This window comes from Macaca mulatta, chromosome 19 (genome assembly GCF_049350105.2).
Source record: "Macaca mulatta isolate MMU2019108-1 chromosome 19, T2T-MMU8v2.0, whole genome shotgun sequence".
Classification (NCBI taxonomy): Eukaryota; Metazoa; Chordata; class Mammalia; order Primates; family Cercopithecidae; genus Macaca; species Macaca mulatta.
Window position 1 is genome coordinate 3,554,267 of NC_133424.1, and position 24,711 is coordinate 3,578,977.

The 24,711-nt window shown below is 58.1% G+C and overlaps 2 protein-coding genes across 7 annotated transcripts in view; one reads left to right on the top strand and one right to left on the bottom strand.

Annotated features, from left to right (window-relative positions):
* SGTA (small glutamine rich tetratricopeptide repeat co-chaperone alpha) overlaps positions 1-998 on the bottom strand; it is a 28,437-nt gene extending 27,439 nt beyond the window's left edge. For 3 of the 4 annotated variants that reach the window (XR_013408804.1, XM_077977051.1, XM_077977052.1), the window contains exon 1: positions 898-938. The gene's annotated coding sequence lies outside the window, so the exon portion shown is untranslated. 4 annotated transcript variants of the gene reach the window in all.
* THOP1 (thimet oligopeptidase 1) overlaps positions 1-24,711 on the top strand; it is a 321,982-nt gene that overhangs the window by 291,683 nt on the left and 5,588 nt on the right. For 2 of the 3 annotated variants that reach the window (XM_077978998.1, XM_028839934.2), the window contains exons 1-8: positions 3,157-3,340; positions 9,210-9,422; positions 13,597-13,745; positions 15,256-15,363; positions 15,879-15,981; positions 21,773-21,933; positions 23,531-23,666; positions 24,047-24,413. In XM_077978998.1, coding sequence (XP_077835124.1) covers positions 3,325-3,340; positions 9,210-9,422; positions 13,597-13,745; positions 15,256-15,363; positions 15,879-15,981; positions 21,773-21,933; positions 23,531-23,666; positions 24,047-24,413 — 1,253 coding nt within the window. In that variant the 5' untranslated portion in view covers positions 3,157-3,324. Of the gene's footprint in view, positions 1-3,156; positions 3,341-9,209; positions 9,423-13,596; positions 13,746-15,255; positions 15,364-15,878; positions 15,982-21,772; positions 21,934-23,530; positions 23,667-24,046; positions 24,414-24,711 lie in introns of those variants that run through there. The other variant, XM_077978999.1, reaches the window with a different exon arrangement.

Here is a 24,711-nt window from a genome sequence, read left to right on the forward strand (position 1 = left end):
ACAAAAGTAAACGGGACAATGATCCAACCTCTGAGAGGCACATTGCACTGCAATTTTCTGCCACCTAATAACAAAAACAGCTGTTCTCAAGCCAGCTCTCTCTTATCAAGTTCCAGGCACCTGATCAAATCATTGAATGTGGGCTTATCCTCATAATGACCCTCCCAGACATCTGCTTTTACAACTCGTTTACGAAAAAGAAGGTTTGCTCAGAGAGGGAAGGCGACTCATCCAGGTTTACACAGCGGGTGGGTGGTGGTGGTGGGCTGGTTCTGAATCCCAGATTTCCCCCACCTCTAGCACGATATGCAGAAGAAGACTCTAAACATGAAATAAGACGAACGGCTGCTAATTCTTTGGAGTTCTCAGATTCCGCTGGACCCTGCGGCGGCTCTCATTCTCCCAGGCAGGGACTTCTGACAACGCCCGTTTTACAGACGGGAAAACTGAGGCTCCGAGAAGCCAAGAGGCTGGGCAAGGTCACCCAGGTAGGGACTGGCGGCGCTGGGACCAGAGTCCCGACTTGAGTCCCCACAAACGGGGGTCCCCGAGTCACAGGGACGACTTTTCCAGGCAGTTAGTAAGAGCGGAACGGCAGCGAACACCCAGCGAGCGCTCACTACATGCGGGGCGCCTTCCCCTCCAGCCGTCCTCGCCACCAGTCCGCGGACCAGCATTTCCAGGACCTGGGGCCCGGGGAAGGGAGATCAGGGCTCGAAGGGCCTGCCCGATGCCGCCCGGCCTCAGTTTCCCCTCCGCTCCGCCTACTCACAGGACCCCGCGGGTCGCGCTAACCCTGGCCTCACGATCCCCAACCTCTTACGGGCTCTGGGGCCCTGTGAGCCCCGAGTCGCAGACCCCACACCCGCCAGGCTCAGCACAGTGCCCCTCACTCACCTCTCAGGCGACCGATCCCCGACCCACCGACGGTTGCGCTTGCGCACCGCGGAGCCGCCCGGCCCCGGCCCCCGGGCGCGACGCCTGCGCAGAAGAAGGGCTCCCCGGGTTGCTTCCCTTCTGCACAGGCGCGTTAATGATCGAGGTGGGCGTGGAAGGAAGTGACGCAACGTAGAGGCGGGAACCAGCTGGTCGTTAGGGCAACTGACCTCTACGACCTAATGGAGGCCGGAAGTCGGGGCTGGTTTGCCCTCTAGGGCGGGAACGAAGCGGTGCACGGTGGAACAGTGGCTGACTCCAGCCGGTCGCCGAGCTGACCACGTGGTGCTGGGCCGGCCACGTGGTGCAGCCGCGTTTGGCCACCTGGACTCCAGAGCGTCATAGCCCCGCAATGAATGGGAGTCAGTGTTGTCCGCTCGCTATCTTTGTTCATTTATTCAACCACCCATCTACTCACCCACAAATGCATTCTTTCATGCAGTCAATTTATGAGACGCTTGTGAGAATAGAAACATTAGTAGGCAGCAGGTGCCTAATATTCCATATTTATTGCAAACCAGTCATAAAAACCAGCAAAGTGTCTACTGTCATTATTTTGCATTGGGGTAGACGAACTATAATAAACTAGTACATAAATAGATAAACAAGAAATTTCACAGCTAACACTACAAAAAAAATGAAGGTGGTGTGATTGCCACCGGGAGCTAAGTTGTATGGTATGAGTAGGAAAGATCATCCTTTAGATTTGGATTTCAAGGATAGGAAAAAGTCCAAACGGACCCCAGGCACAGGGAACAGCGAAAATGAAGGCCAATGTAAAAGCTTGGTGTGCTCAAGACATATGGAAAAAAAAAATAGAGATGAGAGATGAGAAATTTCCAAGGACGACAGAAAACTGATCACCATCTGAGTTATAGTTGCCAGAAATGTTCTCCCAATTCATTGTTGTCCTACTCGAATACATGCACGATTAATGGCGTGGATTATTTTAATTTCTTTTGCAGAAATAAAGAAGGTGAGACCGGGCGCGGTGGCTGACACCTGTAATCCCAGCACTTTGGGAGGCCAAGGGGCAGATCACTTGAGGTCAGAAGTTCGAGACCAGCCTGGCCAACATGCTGAAAACCTGTCTCTACTAAAAATACAAAAACTAGCTGGGCGTGGTGCGGGCATCTGTAGTCCCAGCTACTCGGGAGGTTGAGGCAGGAGAATCGCTTGAACCCCGAGAGGCAGAGGTTGCAGTAAGCCGAGATCGCGCCATGGTACTCCAGCCTGGGCGACAGAGTGAGACTCCGTCCAGTCCCTCCAAAACAAAACGAAACAAAAAACAAAAAAGGAAAGAAAGGAGGTCGGTTGCTTCGTTTTTGCCAGTTTAATTGTAGTACATTGTTTTTTCTGGGTGCCATAACAGTTCAAGACAGACGGTTCCAGATGTTTTTTGTTTCAACCCACAACACTGGATGTAGGTCAGGTTACTGCACTGTTCCAAAACACCTGTTATTTGACATGAATCAGTTTACTTGCTTATGTTTCTGACAAAAAAAAAAAACCTTGGCCGGGCGCGGTGGCTCACACCTGTAATCCCAGGACTTTGGGCGGCCGAGGCGGGCGGATCACGAGGTCAAGAGATTAAGACCGTCCTGGCCAACATGGTGAAACCCTGTCTCTACTAAAAATACGAAAATTAGCCGAGCGTGGCGGCTCGCGCCTGTAGTCCCAGCTACTCGAGAGGCTGAGGCAGGAGAATTGCTTGAACCCGGGAGGCGGAGGTTGCAGTGAGCCGAGATTGCTGCCACTGCACTCCAGCCTGGGCGACAGAGCGAGACTCCGTCTCAAAAACAACCAAACACCAAAACTTCTGGTTAATGTAATTGATTCGTCTGATTCAGATGCTGGAAAGTGGGCCTGGGATACCGTTAGCGATCGATAATAACACTGGCCCAACACACAGCTATAAGAAGGGAGGCAAGCACACAATAACACGGTAGCCTGAAGCCCAGGCGAAGTTTCCGCGGAAAGAACCGCTCAGACAGAGGCTGAGAGGCGTCAGCGGCGTGCGGTTTCCAAGGAAACCGTCCTTTCTAGCCACCCCAGCGGCTCTGGAGGGGTACCGCAGGAGGCTCCGCCCACGCAACCCCGAGACCAATGACGGACTGGGAGGGTTGAGCGCATGCGCAGAGAGCTCCAGCGTCTCGGCCCGCCTCCTTTAGGTGTGGGCGGGGCTTGGGCACGCGTGCGTCCTGCCCTCCCTGTGCACGCGCCGCCCCAGCATGCCCCGGGTGCGCAGGCGGCGGGTCCCTTGGTCTTCAGGCGGCCGTGGCGGCGGTGGCGGCGGTTGGGCCGAGAGAGGCGGCCTCAGTGGCCGAGGTGGCTGGACGCGTAGCAGGTGGAAGGAGGGAGGGAGCCGCAGGCGCAGACCCACCCGCCATGAAGCCCCCCGCAGGTACCGACTACCCCGCTCGCCGGACCCGGGCTCCCCTGCACCCTCACTCCTCCCGGGGTCGCGACTTGGGCCTAAGGCTGGAGCGGAGTGGTCCCCGAGCCACCCTCGGCCGGGCTGGAGGGGCAGCGGGGGAGGTGGGCGACCCCGCTCTCTCGTTTGCAGAATGAACGAACCAGCTTTTCCAGCGCTTCATTCATTCTGCAAAGTTGATGGCGCTTCCCTTCCGGATGGGTCGGGCCCCGTGGCTAACCCTCGGGAGGCCGTGATTTGAGGACTCCGGTCCCCGTTTTCCCGGAATTCTAGAGCCAGAGACAGACATTCAACAAGTAAATAAGCAAGAGAGGATCGAAGATAGGGAGGGATCGGTGCTCTGGAGTAAATAAACACGAACAGGGCAGTCCCAGGGAGCAAATAAACACGAACGGGGCATTCCCAGAGAGAGGGTGGTCCTGGGGGGCTTTTCTGAAGAGGTGAGCCTTGACTTGCTTGATTGGGAGAAGCAGGTGTCCTGCCAGGACCGGGGAAGGAGGCGTCCCGGGAGGAGGGAACGTGTTTGGAGAGCAGAAAGTCAGTTTGGCTGGAACGTAAAGAGGGGACCTGTTTATTGTGTTATTTATTTACTTTGGGGCCCAGGCTGGAGTGCAGTGGTGCGATCACGACTCCCTGCAGCCTGGAACTCCTGGGCTCAAGCAATCCTCCTGCCTCAGCCTCCTGAGTGGCTGGGACTACAGACCTGCACCACCACGCTTGGCTAATTTTTGTAGAGATGAGGTTTCGCTGTGTTGCCCAGGCTGGTCTTGAAGTCCTGGGTTCAAGCAATCTACCTGCCTCGGCCTCCCAGAGTACTGGGATTGCAGACATGAGCCACTGTAGCCAGCCAAGACCCTTTTAATTTAAAGGCAAAGGGGTGATGTTGTGTTTTTTCTTTACTTGTTTATTTATTTTTTGAGACAGCCTCTCTCTCTCTCCCAGGCCGGGGTGTAGTGGTCGATCTCTGCCCACAGAGGCTCTCTGCAACCTCTGCCTCCGGGGTTCAAGCGATTCTCCTGCTTCAGCCTCCCAAGTAGTTGGGATTTCAGGCACGCACCACCACACCCGGCTAATTTTTGTATTATTGGTAGAGATGGGGTTTCACCATCTTAACCAGACTGGTTTTGAACTTGTGACCTCAAGTGATCCATCTGCTTCAGCCTCCCAAAGTGCTGGGATTGCAGATGTGAGCCACCGTACCCGATTTTAGAAAGTCACTCTGGTTGTTGTTGAGGCAAATCCTTGCCCGTATCCTTGGCTTTTCTCTTGCCCAGCCACATTCCCCCAGCTCTTTGTCCAGCCCATTGCAATGAGGGTGATAATTGTAATAATGATAATCAGGGATATTCAGGCCTTGGGAAGGAAGGAATGTCGTCTGCCTTGTTTGCTACTGGATCCTTGGCACAATCAGTAGATATTTACAGGATGAACTGACGTCCACAAGTTTTTCAAATCCTAACTCCTCCAGGAGAATTTTCTGACAATTCCAGTTCCCGTTGATCTCCGTCCTTTCAGAGCCCCTGAAGCTCTTCTTTACCCCACGGTTTAATGTAGATCCACGGTCCCTTTTTTGCAGTTCTAAAATCCTGAATACTCTGTAAACTGAAAGGTTTGCCGTAAGTTTACAGCAAAGTCATTTGGCCAGAAAGTGACCGCAACTGACCGACCGACTGAGAGCCTTTCTTTTTCCCACTTAGCGAATATCACTGATTCTCAGCTGGGGTGATTGTGCTTCCTCAGGGGACACTGGGCCATGTCTGGGGACATTTGTGGTTGTCACAGTTGGGGGGCGCTCCTGGTATGGAGTGGATGGAGGCCAGGGATGCTCAGCACCCTGCAGCGCCCAGGACAGCTCCACCCCAGAGAACGATCCGGCCCGGATGGCCACAGTGCAGGCAGGGAGAGACCCTGGTGCGTATTCCTGCTGCTCGCTGCAGAAAGAGTAATTTGATTTCGGAGTGCTGCCCCAGCCTCCCTAGTGATTTGGAATACATGGCACTTGGACTCTTACTTTTCTACAATGGGGGGAATTCTGAATGGTAAAATGTCCCCGGCCCCAAGAGTTTTTGGACAGCAGAACGTGGTCTGTAGTAACAGCTACCTCTTGAAAACTTTCTGGTGGTATTCAGGATACAAGATGTTTTGCCTTCATTCCTCACTGAATTCTTAGACGGTTCTTGTTCTCTGCACCCTGAATTGTTCCCGTTTTGCAGGTGGGAAGCCTGGGAGTTAACGTTTCTTGCCAGAATCCCAGAGTTAGCAAGTGGCAGAGGTGGGGTCCGCACCCGGACCCTCTGACTTCAGCTTCTGCGTTCTGAGCTCGCTTGTTGTACCTGCCCCAGCCTGTGTAAAAATGCACATTCGATTGCTAGTGCCACCGTCCCGTCCCCTTCCTGTCCCTTTCCAGGGCTCCACCTTGCACTCAGGATGGAAGTTCAAAGCCTTCATTGTCATCTACACCAGGAGTTGGCAAACTCTGGCCTGCCTATTTTTTTTGAGATGGAGTTTCACTCTTGTTGCCCAGGCTGGAGTGCAGTGGCACGATCTCAGCTCACTGCAGCCTCCGCCTCCCAGGTTCGAGCGGTTCTCCTGCCTCAGTCTCCCGAGCAGCAGGGATTACAGGTGCCGCCACCACGCCCGGCTAATTTTTATGTTTTTAGTAGAGACGGGGTTTCTCCATTCTGGTCACACTGGTCTTGAACGCCTAACCTCAGGTGATCCACCCACCTTGGCCTCCCAAAGTGTTGGGATTACAGACACGACCCACCGTGCCTGACCAAGATGGACTCTTGCTCTGTCACCTGGACTAGAGTGCAGTGGTGCAATCTCAGTTCACTGCAACCTCTGGCTCCGGGGTTCAAGCGATTCTCCTGTCTCAGCCTCCAGAGTAGCTGGGATTACAGGCCTGCACCACCACACCCAGCTAATTTTTGTATTTTTACTAGAGACGAGGTTTTGCCATGTTGTCCAGGCTGGTCTCGAACTCCTGACCTCAAGTGATCTGCCTGCCTCACCCTCCCAAAGTGCTGGGATTACAAGCGTGAGCCACCACACCTGGCCAGGCCTGCCTATTTTTGTACACCCCTGGAACTGAAGATGGTTTTTGGATGAGACAGAAAACATACGTGGGCCACAAAGCTGAAAATCCCTGGCCCTTTGCAGAACTGTTCGCTGGCCCCCCGGGTCCTCTGCAGGACTGTTCGCTGGCCCCCGGGCCCTCTGCAGGACTGTTCGCTGGCCCCCGGGCCCTCTGCAGGACTGTTCGCTGGCCCCCGGGTCCTCTGCAGCACTGTTCGCTGGCCCCCGGGTCCTCTGCAGGACTGTTCGCTGGCCCCCGGGTCCTCTGCAGGACTGTTCGCTGGCCCCCGGGTCCTCTGCAGGACTGTTCGCTGGCCCCCCGGGTCCTCTGCAGGACTGTTCGCTGGCCCCCGGGTCCTCTGCAGGACTGTTCGCTGGCCCCCGGGCCCTCTGCAGAGCTGGTTGCTGGCCCCCGGGTCCTCTGCAGGACTGTTTGCTGGCCCCCGGGTCCTCTGCAGGACTGTTCGCTGGCCCCCGGGTCCTCTGCAGGACTGTTCACTGGCCCCCCGGGTCCTCTGCAGGACTGTTCGCTGGCCCCCGGGTCCTCTGCAGGACTGTTTGCTGGCCCCCGGGCCCTCTGCAGAGCTGGTTGCTGGCCCCCGGGCCCTCTGCAGAGCTGGTTGCTGGCCCCCGGGTCCTCTGCAGGACTGTTTGCTGGCCCCCCGGGTCCTCTGCAGGACTGTTTGCTGGCCCCCGGGTCCTCTGCAGGACTGCTTGCTGGCCCCCGGGTCCTCTGCAGGACTGTTTGCTGGCCCCCGGGTCCTCTGCAGGACTGCTTGCTGGCCCCCGGGTCCTCTGCAGGACTGTTTGCTGGCCCCCGGGTCCTCTGCAGGACTGTTTGCTGGCCCCCCGGGTCCTCTGCAGGACTGTTTGCTGGCCCCCCGGGTCCTCTGCGGGACTGTTTGCTGGTCCCCGGGTTCTGCACCGTTAGGGGTTTCCAGGTGGTTTTGCTGCCTTCTCTGTGCCGAGCCGCACTGACTTTCTTCACGTAGTCGCCCTTCCCGCAGCTGCCCTCGCTGCCCGGAGCCCCCGCCTGCCATTCTTGTTATCGGGCTCCGTTTGCCCGTTTCTCAGAGAGGCCCCGGAGTGAGTGGCCAGGCCACATATGACTCGCCTGTAGCACCTGTGGGTCTGGCGCGGCCACACGCCAGCCTGACTTTTTTGATGAGTCCATGGATGGGGGCCTGCGTGTTCCCCTCACTGGGTGTTGGGTGTGGAAGAAGCAGGTGGAAGAAGGGACTCTTCCCGTAACCCCCCATACCTCACCTTTCCCCTGTGGCGTGGCAGGGATTGAGCAGTGCGTGGGTGGTCCTGGACCTCGCCTTTTGTGAACACCCAGGGGTTTGTACAGGCTGATCTGTGCATGGTGTCTCTACTCTAGGACGGGGGTTTTGTGGTTTGTTTTTTTTTTGAGATGAGAGTCTCGCTCTGTCACCCAGGCTGCAGTGCAATGGTACTATCTAGGCTCACTGCAACCTCCGCCTCCCGGGTTCAAGCAATTCTGCCTCAGCCTCCTGAGTAGCTGGAATTGCAGGCGCGCGCCACCACGCCCGGCTAATTTTTGTATTTTTGGTAGAGATGGGGTTTCACCATACTGGTCAGGCTGGTCTCAACCTCCTGACCTTGTGATCTGCCCGTCTTGGCCTCCCAAAGTGCTGGGATTACAGGCGTGAGCCACCACGCCCAGTCGGGCAGGGGGATTTTTTTTTTTTTTTTTTTTTTTTGAGATGGAGTCTCTCTCTGTCACCCAGGCTGGAGTGCAGTGGCGCCATCTCGGCTCACTGCACACTCTGCCTCCCAGGTGCACGCCATTCTCCTGCCTCAGCCTCCTGAGTAGCTGGGACTACAGGCTCCCGCCACCACACCCAGCTAATTTTTTGTGTTTTTAGTAGAGACAGGGTTTCACCGTGTTAGCCAGGATGATCTCGATCTCCTGACCTCATGATCCACCCGCCTCGGCCTCCCGAAGTGCTGGGATTACATGCACAAGCCACCGCGCCCAGCCGGGGATTTTTTATTTATTTTTTATTTTTTATTTTTTATTTTTTATTTTTTTTATTTTATTTTTTTTTTTTTGAGACGGAGTCTCGCTCTGTCGCCCAGGCTGGAGTGCAGTGGCGCGATCTCGGCTCACTGCAAGCTCCGCCTCCCGGGTTCACGCCATTCTCCTGCCTCAGTCTCCCGAGTAGCTGGGACTACAGGCGCCCACAACCGCGCCCGGCTAATTTTTTGTATTTTTAGTAGAGACGGGGTTTCACCGTGGTCTCGATCTCCTGACCTTGTGATCCGCCCGCCTCGGCCTCCCAAAGTGCTGGGATTACAGGCGTGAGCCACCGCGCCCGGCCCAGCCGGGGATTTTTAACAGCAGCACTATCTCTATTCCGGGCTGGATTGTTCTCTGCTGGGGCTGTCCTGGTCACTGCGGGGTACTAAGCAGGATCCCTGGCCTCCAGCCACTCCACACCAGGAGCATCTGCAGCCGTGACAGCCACAGGTGTCCTAGATGTCACCCAGGGTCCCCTGGAGGGGATTGATGGCAGAATTGCCTCCTGCTCTAGAGACTGATCAATCTGTTCTTCCCTACTAGAGCCCTGGACCTCACTCTTTTGGATGAGAAGCGGGTGATCCCTCCTTTCCCTCTACCCTCCTCACTTTGACCCTAACTGAACCAAAAGCAGACCCGCCTGGCACTGGGTTCTCACTTTGACCCTAACTGAACCAAAAGCAGACCCGCCTGGCACTGGGTTTTGTTTCTGCGCAGCCTGTGCAGGAGACGTGCTGGACGCGGCGTCTCCGTGCTCTGTGGCAAACGACCTGCGATGGGACCTGAGCGCCCAGCAGATAGAGGAACGCACCAGGGAGCTCATTGAGCAGACCAAGCGCGTGTACGACCAGGTGGGCGCCCAGGAGTTTGAGGACGTGTCCTATGAGAGCACGCTCAAGGCGCTGGCCGACGTGGAGGTCACCTACACAGGTAAGTCCCAGGCAGGGTCTGGGCGTGGGCCACAGGTGCCGAGGGAGGTGGCACCGCAGGCAGGAGCAGCCCAGTCCGTGGAGCAGGTTCAGAACCTGGCGTGAAGTGTCACCAGCATCCTGCCCCTGAGCACAGGTGAGCACCACCTACTCCCAGGCTGTTGTGGTGGCTAAACGGACGGCTGGACGGAGGCACCTGGCAGGTGCTGGTCACTGGAGGTGTCGGAGAGAGGCAGTTCCGCCCGTGCTCTGCTCCGTTTCACAGCCTCGTCCGTTCAAAGGACCCCTTGGTTGTGTGATCTGAGAGCCGGAGATGTCTAAACAGCACACCTCTCCAGCCTCTCCCAGAGCCAGCAGCCTTGAAACCTGACCCTGTCCGACCTCTTTCCCTGGCCCGGGAAGGCGGGTATTTGTTTTCTCTCTGAATGACTGAACTTGGCCCCTTTGGCTTCTGCCTCCTTGCCCTGCGGCGGGGGTGACCTCATGACCTTGGGCATCGTCCTCGCCCTCAGCCCCATCCTCCTCTTCTCCTTTGGGTCCCTGTGCTCACGGAGAGTAGTGAGGTACCTGGTGACATGGGTTAGGGACACTGCTTCCCGAGCTCTGCCTAAGGCTGACAGTGTACCTGCCTGACCAAGAGACCCAGAGAGTCTCCGCAGGGAGCTCTGAGTGAGGCAACTCCCCGCCCTTCCATCTAGCAGAAGGCATTTTTTCTGGGACCCATCGAGAATCCTTGAGTTCAGCCCAGGACTTCTCTTGTGTTCCCAAGGCATTGCCTGAAAGGGTTGGCCTCCGTGGCCCGTGCCGTGCGGCCTTCAGAGGGTTTGCTGTCTGGGCTGGGGGCTGGAGAGAGAGCTGAAGCTCCACAAGCACCCCGAGCCTGCAGAGCCTGCAGCCCCCGCTTGGAATCTTGACCCTCTTCCCACTCCCTCTGGCTTCCAACAAGTGGCTTAGAGCCCAGCGGGACCTTGGTTTCCCCTCCTCGGCCACGTGGTGTCCTCTGGTCTCTCCCACAGGAGTCTCCTGAGGCTCAGGTGATACCAGTTCCCTCTTAGGGCGCCCAGCGGTGCCGGGCATCATTTCCTCCGCCTGTGCCCCGCTTTCCCCTCCTGCAGCCTTTCTTCTCCTCCTTCACGTGGTGGCGAGCAGCAGCGTTAAAGGAAACTGAAATCGGCCCTGCTGCTCCCCTCGGAGCCTTTCCACCGTCCTCAGGGTGACGCCCAGCATCCTCGGTGTGGTCTTCAGCGCCCGGCACTGTCTGTGCCTGGACACGCAGTCTCCTCGTGCCTGGCACCCTCCCCCAGCCAGGGCCTCCCCAGCCAGCCCCTCCTGCCCCTCGCGCCCCTCGCCCTGTGCTCTGCGGAATGCCCGGCTTCTCTCTGATCGCAGATTAAGTCCACTTAGCCTGGGAGCCCTTCCTGCACCTCCTGTCCCCATGCCAGCCGCCTGGATTAGTCCCTGCACGGCACTGACACTGTCGTCCCGGCAGTTGCTTGTCTAATCGGTCGCCCATAAATCCCAAGGGGACAGAGCCTATTTTTTTCTCTCTTCAGCCCCAGCATCAGGCCTGGCCCAGAGCCCCCACTACGAGCTTTTGTGTTGATTTTTTGAGATAGGTCTTGCTCTGTCACCCGGGCTGCTGTAGTGCAGTGGTGTGATCATGGCTCACTGCAGCCCCCATCTCCCAGGCTCAAGCCATCTTCCCACCTCAGCCTCCCAAGTAGCTTGGATGATAGGTGAGCTCCACCACGCCTGGCTGATTTTTTTTTTTAATTTTTAGTAGAAATGAGGTCTTGCTATGTTGCCCAGGCTGGTCTAGAACTCCTGAGCTCAAGCTTCCTGCCTGTCTCGGCCTCCAAAAGTGCGGGGATTACAGGCATGAGCCACTGTGCCCAGCCCATCCCCCCTCCAAACGCACGGAGCCTCCTCCAAACATACTGAGGGCTGGGGACTTTTCTGTTGGCCCAGAATCGAGGTAGTGACCGGACTGCAATTTGAATTTAGGTCTTTCTTCTGCAAAGTATATGCTTTTTAAAAAAATTTTATTATTATTAGTTTTGTTTTATTGTTTTAGAATGAGTCTCGCTCTGTCACCCAGGTTGGAGTGCATGGCGCTGTCATGGCTCACTGCAGCCTTAACCTCCCAGGCTCAAGTGGTCCTCCTGCCTCAGCCTTCTGAGTAGCTGGGAGCACAGGTGTGTGCCACCGTGCCTGGCTGATTTGTTTTTTTAAACTGCTCCATTGAGATATGGTTTGCATCACATACAGTTCACCCATTTAAACCACAAACTTCAGGCCGGCAGCGGCTCACATCTGTCATCCCAACACTTTGGGAGGCCGAGGTGGGCGGATCACTTGAGGTCAGGAGTTTGAGACCAGCCTGACCAACATGGAGAAACCCCGTCTCTACTAAAAATACAAAATTAGCCAGGCGTGGTGGCTCATGCCTATAATTTCAACTACTTGGGAGGCTGAGGCAGGAGAATCACTTGAACCCGGGAGGTGGAGGTTGCGGTGAGTCGGGATCATGCCATTGCATTGCAGCCTGGGCAACAGCTGTGCAACTCTGTCTCAGAAAAACAAACAAAACAAAACCACACCCTTCAGTGGTTTTTAATAAATTTGCAGTGTTGCCCAGCTGTCACCATTCTTTCATTTTAGAGCATTTTCATAACCCCAGAGAGAAACTTTATACCCTTCAGTGGTCACGCTCCATCTCCTCTGCCCCCAGCCCCAGCACCCATGCGTCCCCTCCTGTCTCTGGACGGGCCTGTGGATAGCCATCCTCTGTGGATGGATATTTCATAGAACTGGCATCACACAGCCGGGCGCAGTGGCTCACGCCTGTAATCTCCTCACTTTGGGAGGCAGAGGTGGGTGCATCGTGAGGTCAGTAGTTCAAGACCAGCCTGGCCAACATAGTGAAACCCCGTCTCTACTAAAAATAAAAAAATTAGCCGGGCATGTGCCTGTAATCCCAGGTGCTCGGGAGACTGAGGCAGGAGAATCACTTGAACCCAGGAGCTGAAGGTTGCCGTGAGCCGAGATCATGCCACTGCACTCCAGCTTGGGCAACAGAGTGATACTTCGTCTCAAAAAAAAAAAAAAAAAAAAGTGGCATCACACACCATGTGGCCTTTTGTGTCTGGCTTCTTTCTCTGCATGTGACGTCCTTGGGTTGCATCCACACCGCAGCCTGTTCCAGAGCCTCGTTCCTTTTCATGGCTGAGTCATGTTCCGTTTGGCAGAGGCCACATCTTGTCAGTCCGTTCACTCGTGGATGGGCCTTTTGGCAATTGCGAATCGTGCTGCTGTGAGTGCACGCGTGCAGATTCCGGTGTGGATGTGTGTTCGTGTCTCCGGCTGGATGTCGGCAGTGGAGTCTTGGGGGTTGTGGGATGACTCCATTTTAAAGCTTTTTTTTTTCTTTTTTGAGATGGAGCCTCACTCTGTCACCCAGGCTGGAGTGCAGTAGTACCATTTCAACTCCCTGCAACCTCCGCCTCCCAGGTTCAAGCGATTCTTCCGCCTCAGCCTCCCAAGTAGCTGAAATTACAGGCGCGCACCACCACGCCCGGCTAATTTTTGTATTTTTAGTAGAGATGGGGTTTCACCTTGTTGGCCAGGCTGGTCTCGAACTCCTGACCTCAAGTGATCTGCCTGCCTCAGCCTCCCAAAGGGTGGGATTACAGGCTTGGCCACTGCACCCGGCCTAAAGCCTATGCTTTTCTAGCCACTGGCATTTCCTCTGCTCAACCTAAAGTGCAGATGTGCTCAGGAAAGTGTGAGTCATTCATGCATTTAAATGTGCCCATCGCCAGCTGCAGCTCTCTCTGGAAGGGAACTCCGCCAGCCTCTCTGTTTCCTCACACCCAGCTCTGTCTGTTGGGGTCCTTCTTGCCTTGGAGGGCTTTGAGTTGAATCCATGTTTTTCTTTGGTCTGTAAGATCAGGCCAAAGAAAGGACACAGGCGACAGCACCTCCTTTCTCCATTCCAGGGCCCAGCCTGGAGGGGCGGTTGCATGTGCCTGTAGTCCCAGCTACTTGGGAGGCTGAGGCAGGAGAGAGCTCATGGGGGGATCCAGCAGACGGGCCTGGGAGAGGGGTCCGGGCAGCACCTGCCAGTTGCACCAGGGCCCATTCTCACACCTGTCTCCCTGGTCTCCCTGTTTTAGTTCAGAGGAATATCCTTGACTTCCCCCAGCACGTTTCTCCCTCCAAGGACATCCGGACGGCCAGTACGGAGGCCGACAAGAAGCTCTCCGAGTTCGACGTGGAGATGAGCATGAGGGAGGACGTGTACCAGAGGATTGTGTGGCTCCAGGTGAGGGGGAGTGCTCCCCGCGGGGAGCGTGAACAGCCTCCCGAGTAGCTGGGATTATAGGCGCCTGCCATCACGCTCGGCTAATTTTTGTATTTTTATTACAGACAGGGTTTCACCATGTTGGTCAGGCTGGTCTCGAACTCCTGACTTCAAGTGATCTGCCCACCTTGGCCTCCCACAGTGCTGGGATGACAGGTGTGAGCCACTGTGCCCGGCCCATTTTTTTTATTTTTAGTAGAGACGGAGTTTCATCATGTTGGTCAGGCTCGTCTCCAACTCCTGACCTCAGGTGACCCGCCCGCCTCGGCCTCCCACAGTGCTGGGATCACAGCATGTGCACTTGCTTTTCCTTTCCTGGCCATCCTAGATGTGACCCAGACACCCCATCCCCACGTGACGTGAGCTGACAGGGCCTGGCGGCGTGGCTGCGTGGGCTTCTGCTCCCCCGATGCTCCTCCCAGCATGCATGGGGCTTTGCTGTTGGTGTCACATGATCAGGAGAGACCCAGAGACCCTCCTGCTGCTGCTCATCCTCTTAGGCGAGGACCCCCGGTCCTGCTGCTGCTCATCCTCTTAGGCGAGAACCCCCAGGAATGTGCTGATGTATCCCCCAGTGTCAGGAACATGCAGCCCTGGTGCTTTGGTAAATACAGATCAGGGTGGCCCATGATAGCAGTGGATTCTTACTATTTTATTTATTTATTTTTTTTTTTTTTTTTTTGAGACGGAGTCTCGCTCTGTCATCCAGGCTGGAATGCAATGGCGCGATCTCGGCTCACTGCAAGCTCCGCCTCCCGGGTTGACGCCATTCTCCTGCCTCAGCCTCCAGAGTAGCTGGGACTACAGGCGCCGCCACCTCGCCCGGCTAATTTTTTGTTTTTTGTATTCTTAGTAGAGATGGGGTTTCACCATGTTAGCCAGGATGGTCTCAATCTCCTGACCTTGTGATCTGCCCGCCTTGGCCACCCACAGTGCTGGGATTACAGGCGTGAGCCACCACGCCCAGCCTATTTTTTTTTTTTTAAATACAGACAGGGTCTCACAATGTTGCCTACACTTGTCTCAAACTCCTGGGCCCAAGCAATCCTCCCACCTCCACCTCCCAGAGTTTCTGTTGAAACAACTAGAGGTTCCCATGCAGGTGCAGCAAATAATCGAGTGCCCTTGTCGACTTTGCCCACATCCCCCAGGGGTGACGTTTTGCAAAACGATGGCATCATCTACACCCTGATACGGACCTGGGGGCAGTCAGCAATCTTGTTCCCGTTCGGCCACTGCCCTGGTGAAGGAGCTCTGGGCTGATGGTAGTGCAGGGCTCGTCCAAACAAAGCAAATGTTCGCTTGGGTTTTGTGTAGTCGCAGGTCGTCAGTTCTCTGAGATAAATGCCCAGCAGTGCAGTTGCCAAGTCACATGGGGGCCAGATGATCAGATTTTTAAGGAACTGCCAAACTTTTCTTTGGAGCAGCTGCACTGGCCCACGTCCTACATGCTTTGACGTTTTTATTCCAGGAGAAAGTTCAGAAGGACTCACTGAGGCCCGAGGCTGCACGGTACCTGGAGCGGCTAATCAAGCTGGGCCGGAGAAATGGGCTTCACCTCCCCAGAGAAACTCAGGACGTGAGTGCTGGGTGTAGGGAGTGCTGGGTGTGGGCAATGTTCGATTCCAGGGAGTGCTGGGCACAGGGAGTACTCAGTCCCAGGGAGTGCTGGGTGCAGGAAGTACATGGCGGGGGAGTGCTGGGTGTGGGGAGTGCTGGGTCCCAGGGCATGCTGGGTCCTGGGGAGTGCTGGGTTCAGGGAGTGCTTGGGCACAGGGAGTGCTAGGTGCTGGGAGTGCTGAGTGTGAGGAGTGCTCGGTCCCGGGGAGTACTGGGCATGGGGAGGACTGAGCTCAGGGAGTGCTCAGGCAGGGGGAGTGCTGGGTCCCGGGGAGTACTGGGTGTGGGGAGTACCGGGTGTAGGGAGTGCTCCATCCTGGGGAGTACTGGGCACGGGGAGTGCTGCGTCCCAGGGAGTGCTGGGTGTGGGGAGTGCTCCCTCCACCCTTGGTGGGAGTGTTCCCAGGACCTTGCGTCTTCCTGCAGCGCCCGCCCCGGTCTCTCCTTCCTCTCACGTCTTGCCTTTGTCTCCAGAAAATCAAAAGCATCAAGAAGAAACTGAGCCTCCTGTGCATCGACTTCAACAAGAACCTGAATGAGGACACGACCTTCCTGCCCTTCACGCTCGAGGAGCTAGGTAGGGGCTGGGCAGTGGGGAATGGGTTGCCATCGGTCCTGGGACTCACTGCAGGCCTGCCAGGCCCTCGGGGGCCGCCGCTTCCTCCTGTGGGCTTCTGTGCTGAAGGGCGGCAGGAGGCCGAGGTACATGGACCTGACCGCCCTGGGCCGACGGCTTTCCTCACTGGGAGCACTCCAGGGCTGTTTACAGCCAAAAGCTCTGACCCCTCCTTGGGGAGGGCCGTGGTCTGTCCCATCAAGATGCTGCCCTGATAGAAAATGTCCCTGGCAGTGGCGGGAGCCCAGGCCGGACTGGGCGGCCAAGGGTGCCAGTCTCAGCCGTGGCCCTGAGGTAACCACAGTTTTCCCTTGAGACCCCACTTCCTGCCTGCCTTTATTTTTATTTTATTTTATTTATTTATTTATTTATTTATTTATTTATTTTGAGATGGAGTCTTGCTCTACTGTCCAGGCTGGAGTGCAGTGGTACGATCTCCACTCACTGCAACCTCCGCCCCCTGGGTTCAAGTGAATCTCCTGTCTCAGCCTCCTGAGTAGCTGGGACTGCAGACATGCACCGTCACACCTGGCCAATGTTTTTATTTTTAGTAGAGATGGTTTCGCTGTGTTGGTCAGGCTGGTCTCAAACTCCTGGGCTCAGGCCATCTGCCCGCCTCAGCCTCCCAAAGTTTTGGGATTACAGGCATGAGCCCTCGCACCTAGCCGGCCGGAACATTCTGATGGGTGCTACAGAATATAACCTCCACTTCTAGATTCTGAATGTGGTTGCCACTGAGGTGACAGGTGGGGACAAGGCCCTCATGGCCCAAGGCCTCCACGGGTGGCTTGATGTGCGGTCAGCTGGGCGCATGTTTCCTGAGGGAGCACTCGCACGTCAGGCATCGCCAAGCTTGGCTGCCAGCCCCTCGCTTGGCCTTTCTGTGTCTCGGGCAGCACATCCTACCCCCTCAGCTCCGGGCACTCAGGAGAGACAGCGGGCTACGATCTGCCGTAAAGCACGTTTCCAGCCCGGGAGCCCAGCCTGCCACTCAGTGGGTGCACTGATGACCCACATCATTCCCGTAGCCACCCACACCATCCCTGCAGCCACCCGCGCCGTCCCCGCGGCCACCCACATTGTCCCCGCCACAGCCCTGTGGGGCTGCCCCTCCCACCTGCCCGTGTTAGCAAGCAGAAGGGCTCGGTGCCCGATGTGCTGGAAGCCAGTGCCATGGCACCAAGGTTTTGAGGAAACAAAAGCTTTTCAGTTGCAAGTGACTCCCAAGGAGACCGGGCGTCCAGCTCAAATCTGCCTCCTGCGCCGGCTTTCAGGCAGTACTTTCATTCGAGAAGGTGTAGAGGTGGGTTCTGGGATGAGCAGGTGATTGGTGGAAGGAAAAGGGAAGGTCTGGAAGGTCCTCGGGCACGCACAGTTATCTGTCCATGCCAGCTCAGGGTCCCGGTGCGAATCCTGGGGACGTCGGTGTGAAGCGCGGTGGAAGTTCAGTTGATGTCCATGAGCTGGTTCTGCACAGACTCTGCTGGCTCATGTGGGTTCCAGCCAGTTTCCGCCAGTTTTGTTCTTGTCAGTGTTTTCTCTGCCTGTTTGTTTTCATGTTTGCCATCCTGCAAACTCAAGAGTGTTTGTCGATTTTGGTGTCTAACTCTTGGGAGCGCTGTTTCATTTGTCCGGCCTGCAGGGCCTCCCGTGCAGGTGGCTTGAGTCCCACGTGGCCGGGTGACACCATCACGCAGGTGGCTAGCGTGTTGGGTGACGGTCCTCCAGGGCTCTCCGCTGCCCCGGGACCTGTTTCCTGGGGTGTCGTGGTCAGTCACTTGTCAGGAGACACTCTGCCTTAGTCCCTTTTCTTCTGCTTACAACAGAAGACCTGAAGCCATGTAGTTTATAAGAAAAGGAATTAACTTGTCACGGCTCTGGAGACTGAGAAGTCCCAGGTCGAGGGGCTGTATCTGACGAGGGTCTTCTTCCTGGTGGGGACTCTGGAGCCCTGAGGCGGCCAGGGTGTCACCTGGCAAGGGGAGGGGGCTGAGCGAGCCAGCTCCACCCAGGTCCCTCCTCCGCACAAAGCCCCAGTCCCACTGCCACATTAACCCGTCCATACCTTCATCCATTCCTGAAGGTGGAGCCCACATGACCTGACTGCCTGTTGAAGGCCCCAGTACCCAATCCTGCCATCTCCCAACACCACCATCTCCAACACCGCCATCTCCCGATAGCCACATCTCCCGACACCCCCATCTCCCGACACCCCACCTCCTGACACCCCGCCTCTAGACACCCCATCTCCCAACACCCCACCTCCTGACACCCCACCTCTAGACACCCCATCTCCCGACACCCCCACCTCCTGACACCCCGCCTCTAGACACCCTATCTCCCGACACCCCACCTCCTGACACCCCGCCTCTAGACACCCCATCTCCCGACACCCCACCTCCTGACACCCCGCCTCTAGACACCCCATCTCCCGACACCCCACCTCCTGACACCCCGCCTCTAGACACCCCATCTCCCAACACCCCACCTCCTGACACCCCGCCTCTAGACACCCCATCTCCCGACACCCCCACCTCCTGACACCCCGCCTCTAGACACCCCATCTCCCGACACCCCACCTCCTGACACCCCGCCTCTAGACACCCCATCTCCCGACACCCCACCTCCTGACACCCCGCCTCTAGACACCCCATCTCCCGACACCCCCACCTCCTGACACCCCGCCTCTAGACACCCCATCTCCCGACACCCCACCTCCTGACACCCCACCTCTAGACACCCCATCTCCCGACACCCCCACCTCCTGACACCCCACCTCTAGACACCCCATCTCCCGACACCCCACCTCCTGACACCCCACCTCTAGACACCCCATCTCCCGACACCCCACCTCCTGACACCCTACCTCTAGACACCCCATCTCCCGACACCCCCACCTCCTGACACCCCGCCTCTAGACACCCTATCTCCCGACACCCCACCTCCTGACACCCCGCCTCTAGACACCCCATCTCCCGACACCCCACCTCCTGACACCCTACCTGTAGACACCCCATCTCCCGACACCCCCACCTCCTGACACCCCGCCTCTAGACACCCTATCTCCCGACACCCCACCTCCTGACACCCCACCTCTAGACACCCCATCTCCCGACACCCCCACCTCCTGACACCCTACCTCTAGACACCCCATCTCCCGACACCCCACCTCCTGACACCCCACCTCTAGACACCCCATCTCCCAACACCCCACCTCCTGACACCCTACCTCTAGACACCCCATCTCCCGACACCCCCACCTCCTGACACCCCGCCTCTAGACACCCTATCTCCCGACACCCCACCTCCTGACACCCCACCTCTAGACACCCCATCTCCCGACACCCCACCTCCTGACACACTACCTCTAGACACCCCATCTCCCGACACCCCCACCTCCTGACACCCCGCCTCTAGACACCCTATCTCCCGACACCCCACCTCCTGACACCCCGCCTCTAGACACCCTATCTCCCGACACCCCCACCTCCTGACATCCCGCCTCTAGACATCCCATCTCCCGACACCCCCACCTCCCGACACCCCACCTCTAGACACCCCATCTCCTGACACCCCACCTCCTGACACCCCACCTCTAGACACCCCATCTCCCGACACCCCACCTCCTGACACCCCACCTCTAGACACCCCATCTCCCGACACCCCACCTCCCGACACCCCCACCTCCCGATACTCCTATCTCCTGTTACCACCATCTCTGGCATTAAGTTCCTCGTGCATTTTGGAGCGGTCACACCCAACCAGAGCAGAGACCTGTGAGTGTCCGTCACTCACACGTTGTCATGCACTAGTTGCCATGTCCACGGATGACTTCTGCCGCCCTCACGCTCTGGGAATCAGTCATCCTGCCGTGACTCCAAACCTTCCCTCCTCACCTGTCTTCTTACTGATTTGTTTCTGTCCATGTGCATGAGGTTTCTGTCTTATTCCCGGGTTATCATTCATTATCATTTATCCCAGTGCTCAAATCGTCCCACATGGACCCTCGGGAGCCCCTTTGGACAGTCCCCATGTCCCTGTAATGCACCTACTGGCCTCTGAGCCCACTCTCACTGTGGAGCGCACAGGCTCAGCCTCTGAGCCCGCTCTCACTGGTGGACATTTGGTGTCACAGGCTCGTCCCGTGCTCTCCCTGCCCAGCCCTCAGATGCGCCATTTCTTGGAGGAGTCCTGGTGCCTTTGAGTGGATGGTGATTTAGGCACCAGGTCTGTTCACCGCTGCCAGGGAACGGCGTTCCTGGACACGCACACTCTTCTCTCCTGTGTCTGTGTATCAAATCCACAAGTGCCGTGGGGCATGCCGGTGCACACCTGAGGTCCCAGCCACTCGGGAGGCTGAGGCGGGGTGATTGCTTGAGTCTGGGAGTTCAGAGCCACAGTGAACGTGAACTGTGCATTCGTGAGCTATCCATTGCGGCCTGGGCAACAGAGCAAGACCCTGTTTCTAAAAAAATAAACTTTCATGAGTCCACTTTCCAGCTTCTTTTCCAGTCCAGTGCTGCTGGGCCCCCGGCCGTCTCCCTTGCTGTCCTTTAACTCCCGTCTCCGACTGCCAGTGTTGGGTGACTACACTGTTGAGATGGGGAGCTGCTGTTTGAAGGCCCGTGGTCCTTGGAAAGGACATCGTCAGGTCCTGGGAGGCCTCCCCCTCATGCTGCAGTCACTCGGCAAACAATCGCCAGACCCGCGCTAGTGCTGGGGCACAAACGGGAAGGAGGGGGCTCTGCAGACCACGAGACTCTCAGCTCCCTCATCACCACCCACACCCGCGGGCTGGCCTCCCAAAACGTCCCCCATCTGCCCCTGGCCCCCCATCCCGATCATTCTTTCCACCCTGACCGCCCTGGGGTTGGGGTGAGCCAGGCTTTGCATCGAAGCTGCGAGCCTGAGGCACAGTGGCCTGGTGGCCCTGGCATCTCCCGAGCCGTGAGGTGGGAACCCCGGAGCGTTTCAGTCTGGGATGCTGCCGCCCCCACCTCTCTTGGGGCTGTGGGGCAGGGGGCCAGGTGGGAGGGTGTGGCTGCCGAGCAGCGGGGTGAGCTGTGTCCTGCCGGGGGTTTTGTGGGTGGAGAAAGGAAAGCAGGGCTCCAGTGAGAAGATCTGAGAGCGGGAAGTGGGTCTCTCTGGAGGGGCACACTTGGAAGTGGCCGAGCCGTGGGGCTGCGTGCTGCGATCTCAGCTCTGAGCGGGAGGCTCTGCCTGGGGGTCGTCCTTCAGGAAAAGCAAAGCAGTACCCCCCCTTCCACCCGGGGCTTCCTTCTCCGCCCAGGGCCCGGTGTGCTTGGCGCTCCTGCTGTTTTCGTTTTTGATGGGAGGCACTGCCTCTAACGCTGGTTTCCTTGTGCAGTGTCCGGGCCACCGTTCCCGCCTCCCTCCTCCCTTCACACACGGGGGTGGTGCGGCGCCCTGGAAGCCCACGCTATCGGGGGGTTGAGCTGGATTTAGCTTTACCTTCTCTGGGGCAGGTGCTGGGGGGTTTCCTGGTGGGGTTAGAGGGAGGAAGTGAGAATCGTGACGGGTGGTGGCCGAGCTGTGGGGGAGCCAGGGGGTTTCTTGATGGGGTTAGATGGGGGGCGTGAGAATTGCAGCAGATGGTGGCCCGGCTGTGGCTGCTTGCTGAGGGCCCCCTTGTAGCTTTCCAGGCAGAGGGGAAGCCCACTCTTCCCGCACACACACTGCGGGCTGTGGGCGCCTCAGCCCTGTCAAAGCCACCCTGGTTCTGTCCCCATAGGAGGGCTCCCCGAGGACTTTCTGAACTCCCTGGAGAAGACGGAGGACGGCAAATTGAAGGTCACCCTCAAGTACCCCCATTACTTCCCCCTCCTGAAGAAATGCCACGTGCCCGAGACCAGGAGGAAAGTGGAGGAGGCCTTCAACTGCCGCTGCAAGGAGGTGAGAAGCCGCAGCCGGGGGCCCCAGGACAGCGGGTCTGGAGCTTGTGGGGCGCATCTGCCGCACGCCTGTGAGGTGCCTCCAGGCTGCGCACTTGGATGGCCTCCGGACCTCCCCGGCCAGGCCCAGTGGCGAGCAGAGGCCTCCCTGTGGGGCTCCGCCACCCCCTGGAGGTGTCTGTGCTGGGCTCCGCCCAGACCCTGGGGCCACAGCTCAGGGCCCAGTTCATCCTTCCCAAGCTGAGCCTCCTGCTGCTGCTCTGAGCATCTGGCCACGGCACGTCTCGTCCTTCCCTTATCTGGAGCCGCCCCTCAGGTGTGTCAGCCCAGATCATTCCTTTTGTCTTAAATGATGGTGCCCGGACCTGAGCCTGGGTCCACAGGTGGGTTGTGACCAGGCCTCGCTGTGACCGGTGTCAGACGGCCATTCCCACAGGGACGTGTGTAACTGTCCCTGACGCCATGGCGTGGTCAGTCAGGTGGCCTCTGCACATCTCCCGTTCGCTGTCTGGAACAGGCAGGAGCTCTAGTGGGCCTCCGTGGTCCCCTGACGACACCGTGTTGGTGCCCGTGTGGCTGGCGAAAGGGGGATACGCACCGATCTCTGCAAAGGGATGGGCAGGCACCGATCACTGCAGGGGGGTGAGGGACGGACGGGCGCCCATCACTGCGGGGGACGGGCAGGCACCAATGGGGGGATGGGTGGGCACCGATCACTGCAGAGGGGGGGCTCTTCGCTGTTCGGGGACCGGGAGCTCGGCGGGCTCAGATGGGATGTGGCTGCCCTCTACAGGCTGGCTGTGAATTCACGTTGCTGTAAGCCTGAGTAGGCAGACCTGTGGGCTGGGCACACCTCGACTTTCCCAGTGCACCTTGGAAGGTCAACTGGGCAATCCCATCCTGGTCCCCAGGCTTGGGTCCTAGTGGCAGAGTGAGGGCCAGGCCAAGAGGGAGCACACGGGCGGGCTGCGTTCCAGGTCCCAGGGGATGTGCCGCCTCAGAGAGCTTGCTGCTGGTGGTTGGCCTGGCCCCCATTTGACTCGCTGCTCTGCACGCACCTGCCTGGTTACAGGTGGGTTTCCTGTGGACCCAGCACATGTGCTGGTGGGCCCATCTGTCCTGAACAGGCCTCTGTTTCTCCTTGCAAACACATCGCATGGGTTTTATGCGTCGTCCCCCCGCCCCCACCGGCTTGGTTGGCAGTGCCAGTCCTCAGAAGTGAGGCCGTGTGCATGTCGTGTGCCGGTGGCGATGGGCAGAGCCCCTGAGACTAGGAACCAGGGCCTGGACATGGGGGGGTCCCCACATGCAGCAGTGATGCCCTGGAGGCTCCTCAGACAGCCCCTCGTCCCCACACCACGTTCCGTGTGAGGCCTTAGAGTCATTTGCACCCCTTCTGGTTCCAAAAAGGACTCGAGGGATTATAATGACATTTGTGGCGTGACCAGAAGAGTTGTGTAGTAACACAGGCAGAGGGGGCAGGGGCTAGAGATCAGGGGGAGCTGGATATGAGCCCCTGGCCCCCGGACAGGGCGTGATGGCCCTGGAGGTGGAGGGAGTGGCGCCCCCGGGCGACAGTGTGGTGGTGTCGGTTGCAGGAGAACTGCGCCATCCTCAAGGAGCTGGTGACGCTGCGGGCCCAGAAGTCCCGCCTGCTGGGGTTCTGCACGCACGCCGACTACGTCCTGGAGATGAACATGGCCAAGACCAGCCAGACCGTGGCCACCTTCCTAGGTAGCCCTTCCTTCCTCCTCCACCGGGCTCCCTTGGGGGAAGGTTCTCAGGGTCACCCCAGGGGACAGTCGGGGCTACTCCTAGATCCCTGTCCTTTCCCTCCATAAAGAGGGACTTCTGACGCCTGCCCTGGCTCCCTCACTCCCCTGGAGGGACCCTCACAGAACAGGGAAGTGCCCAGGCCCTGGAGTCAGTTCCATGCCTGCACGCGGCTCCGCCGCCCCTCACCCTGAGTGCGAGGATGCTGGGCTCCTTGCTAGGAGCTGCGGGCCCTCCCTTCTGAACAGGGAGGCTGACGAAGTCGCGGCCACGGGCGGGCAAGCCCAGGGCCATGAAGGAGCCCGCAGGGCGAGAGGCCCACCTTTCTGCCCTCCTCACAGATGAGCTGGCGCAGAAGCTGAAGCCCCTGGGGGAGCAGGAGCGGGCGGTGATTCTGGAGCTGAAGCAGGCGGAGTGTGAGCGCCGGGGCCTGACCTTCGACGGCCGCATCCACGCCTGGGACATGCGCTACTACATGAACCAGGTGGAGGAGACGCGCTACCGCGTGGACCAGAACCTGCTCAAGGAGTACTTCCCCGTGCAGGTGGTCACGCAGGGGCTGCTGGGCATCTACCAGGAGCTCCTGGGGCTGGCCTTCCACCACGAGGAGGGCGCCAGCGCCTGGCACGAGGACGTGCGGCTCTACACCGCCAGGGACGCGGCCTCGGGGGAGGTGGTCGGCAAGTTCTACCTGGACCTGTACCCGCGGTGGGTGAGGGCAGTGGGGGCGGGGGGTGCACCCAGGCCCTGGGTCTCCTCAGAGCCCGGCGTTCCTGTCTGAGACGGGAAGGAAGTCGTTGCCTGCTCCATGGGGCCTCGGGGATGAACCCCGAGACATAGCAGCCGTGGGCACACCACAGGGGCCAAAAATGCGGCTGTCCCTGTTTCCACTCACTCGGCCACCCAGACAGGGCGCAGCTCTGCCCAGGCCGGAGTCTTTTAGGGGAGGAATGGCAGCCGGGGCCTGGCCGTGGTTTTCGTGCTGCCCTGTGCCAAGTCACCTCTG